The sequence below is a fragment of the Protobothrops mucrosquamatus genome, unplaced genomic scaffold (genome assembly GCF_001527695.2).
Source record: "Protobothrops mucrosquamatus isolate PMUCROS unplaced genomic scaffold, P.Mucros_1.0 scaffold1545, whole genome shotgun sequence".
Taxonomy (NCBI): domain Eukaryota; kingdom Metazoa; phylum Chordata; class Lepidosauria; order Squamata; family Viperidae; genus Protobothrops; species Protobothrops mucrosquamatus.
In genome coordinates, this window is record NW_015387715.1 from 160374 (window position 1) to 164035 (window position 3662).

Genomic DNA, 3662 nt, shown 5'->3' on the forward strand with positions numbered 1-3662 from the left:
CTGGATGCATCTGAAAGTTTTTGCTCAGGTAATATCACTGATGGAATGCTGGAGGATGTGCAGTTTCCCTTATTGTGTTGAGAAAATTTGGAAACTGCAGGACGGCAATGGCAAGATTGCTGCATTCTTTTCATTTGGCATGATCCTCTGCTGGTTGAAAAGCCTTACATCAATTCAAGGAATCCAATTTGCTTAAGCTAAAGTAGGGCTCTCCTGCTCACCTAGCAGTTCGAAAGCATGCAAATGTGAGTAGATTAATAGGTACCACTTTGGTGGGAAGGTAACAGCGTTCTGTGCTCCTTTGGTGTATAGCCACACTGGCCACATGACCACAGAAAATGTCTTCGGTCAAGGCTACCTCCCTTGACCAAGAAAGGAAGATGAGCACTGTGCCTTAAGAGTCAAGACAAGACTGCATAGGGAAACCTTATGGAAAAACAGTTAATGGCATGTCAGTTAAAATAGGTTAAGAATTATAAGTAAAATATGGAATGTATAATGTAGTTCACAGTACAATTCTGAAGATTTCTAATGAAAGAAAAAAGATAGTGAATGAAATAAATTACTTCCATGTACCAGAAGCAGGTATTCTTTAAATTAGCAATTTCTAATAAGAATTATATTGCTAATCCAAAAACAAACCCAGATTGATTCAGACAAACTACCCTAAGTACAATGATAAAACACTATTACAAAAAATATTAAATCATGCAATAAGAAATTTTAAAATGAGAATGAATAATCTTTTTTTCAGATTACTTGCGGTTTACAACTTGTGGGGAAAAAAGGAAGGAACCAAACAAGTGAATTCCCCTCACATTTTACTATATTCTCCATGGATTAAAATCTTTTTTATAAATATCTGATTTGCTTAGATTATGGAGTTGATGTAGTTTTGCCTAACAATCATAGCATTTGTCATAAAACAAAGGTACTATATTAAAAAACGCCAAGCAGAAAAAAAGGCGAGAAAACTGGGCCCAAATGAAGTCTAATGTGACTATCTTGCAGAGCAATACGCTGGGTGTCACATGGAGATGGGGAGAATCACAGGTGAAGGATGTCACAGTCAAAGTCTGTCAGGATCACGTTAGTGAGCAGAAGGCCATTTTCTCCATGGGATGAAAAAGATGGAATTAATCAGTACTAGCTTCAGAGCATGCTTTTCTTTCCTATCCTTTCCTTCCAAAACCTGTCATACAGATCAGCTTGGATACTCATGCTTAGAAGACTGCATGGTACAGGAACAAGGATAGGATGTTGCACATTTTTTTTAATTCCACTTTTGGAAAGGGCAATCTGAAATGTTCTGTCTATACCAAATTCAAATGCAGAGATACCTTTGAAAATAAATCCTTACATAGTTCTTATTTCAGACAACTCCAAATTGAGATAATTTAATGTCTCTAAGTAATCCTAATAAAATAATGCAGGTTAGACCTGTCTAACTTGCTTTATTTGAAAACATGGCTAGGTGCTGATCTTCACTATAAAAGAAATAGAAAAAAATCAGTGTGATTGAAAAGTGTATTAAATTGTCTACAATGATTAAATGTGGACGAACATTCAAAAGACTAAAAAGATATTGGTAGGACTATTGGTCTTATTGTAGTCTTTCCAAGAATCAGTGCAAGGAGAAACCATTCTAAAAGGAAGGCACCACTGCAGAACATCTGCCATGATTGAGTATTATCCTTACAAGATTAATGTCCGACATCTATACAGCAGACTAAAAGAAAAAGAATTATTGCTACATTTATAAAAGAAAAATAGAATAGAAAGACATTTCAATTTAAAAAGGCTTTAAAATTTAAGGGACATAATACTGCATTCTCTAATTCTAATTGATACGGTTTACTGAGCTAAGTGGACAGTATTGGCATTGTAACTGATCCTCACTGGAAATTAATGTTCCCACATTTTTGGGGAAGTACATTTACATTCATTTAATCAGGCACATTCCTTAACATTTTATGCTGGTTTTAATCAGAAAATAAAAAAGTAAAATGAGCAAAGGGAATATTGTTATTTTGGAACTAAACAGCTGACTTGTTAGTTTTATGAATCTTACCCCGTACACACACTATTCTAGAATATTTTGCAACACTCATGTAGTTTATATACGGAATGCAAAGGATTAGACATTGTCCAGCAATATATTCCTTCATTTCTTTTATAAATGCATAACTGCTACAAATTAAGAACAACCTCTTATTTGTGATAGATAGCAGCAGTGAAATAGCTTGTCTTTAGACAATAGACCAATGTTTCCCAAACTGATGAATTCTGGGAGATGAAGTGCACACATCTTAACAATTGCCACGTTTGAGAAATACTGCACTAGATGCTTAGTCTCAGAATTACTATGGATTCTATTCCATGACTGACTGAGATGGCAAACTGCAGGTTTATCAAATCATACAATAGGATGATGCTGGGGCATTTTCAATGGGCATATTCTAAAAAATGTACTAAAGACAGAAAGATAAGAGGCATCAGTTATAGTGTGAGAGACGTTATTCCAGTTGGTTTGACATAAAATTCTTCCACTGCCCATATTCTTACTGCTATTTAATGAGAAGCAAAAAAACTAAAACTAATTTAGTCTCCATTTCAAAAGCCCAATTTAAAATCATATTTCCACTACATCTTCCTTTGAGTTGCAACAGCTATTTATCAACTTACACCTCCATCACTGCAAAAATTATATATGTGCAGTAGTTATTGTGATTTCCCATCACTTGAAGAAGCAAGAGTAATTCCTGTTCCCCTAAAAAGACAATTGTACGCTAATACTTGATCTGCTGTGTACCTAGAGGTTGACTACAGATACCTGATTTACATTGTAAGTAGGAATGCAGAATGAATGACAAAAGAAAATTGGAAAAGAAATGCTATTATCCAAATGAAAGCGATGAGTGCACTGGTGTTCCAGCACTGCCTCATTGTTATGGTAGACTCCAAAGAGAGTGTTCAGTGAATAAGAGCAGAAGAATATACTTACTCATACAAATTTGAAATTTATAAGAGAATCTGTAATAATATCAGTAAAACTATTACATGGAAAATGTGATAAACTGATACATTTACCATCAGGCACTGAGTATGCTCAATTATACAAAAACATTTGTTTGGGGGCTCCTGCCCATGGCTGTGTATTGTTGAAGTTGCAATCTCACTATGAGATACTGATCTCCAACTTTGCCTGGTTTGTATCAATTAACAACTGTGTTTACTATCTCAAGGAGTCCTGTAAGGAGTCATTTTTGTAATGGCACATTGATTTAAAGAAAACTAATATCTCTTAAAGCGATGTTTCATTGGTATGGGGTCTTGAGTTCTCTTCTTCCAGCAAAGCAATTCTTTGTTTGAGCATCCTGACTTGAGTCTCATGTCTTTCCACCATTGCCATCATCTGGGATTCCAGTTTCTTCAGCTTATTTTGGTGCTTCTTCTTTGCTTTCTCATAGGCAGCCACAAGGTTACTATGGAAACACAATAACAGAAGGTCAAGGTAATCATATCTACACATCCATTCTGATTGGCAGCATCTTAAATGGTTATTGATTAGTTGACATTCTGGGCAAGATCCCCACAACAGCTTTTCAATCCCAGCTGGCTACACAGCTCTGCTCTGCGTATAAGTCCAACATTCTGCTAGT

General features: G+C 35.5%; 1 protein-coding gene across 1 annotated transcript in view; it reads right to left on the reverse strand.

The window, feature by feature from the left end:
* Window positions 1–3017: 3017 nt before the first annotated feature.
* The window catches only part of MCC (MCC regulator of WNT signaling pathway), a gene marked incomplete in the record, with an annotated part of 78492 nt that continues 77847 nt past the window's right edge, over window positions 3018–3662 (reverse strand). Inside the window, 1 exon segment of the mRNA XM_015822393.1 lies at window positions 3018–3487. Within this exon segment, the coding sequence (XP_015677879.1) occupies window positions 3305–3487 (183 nt within the window).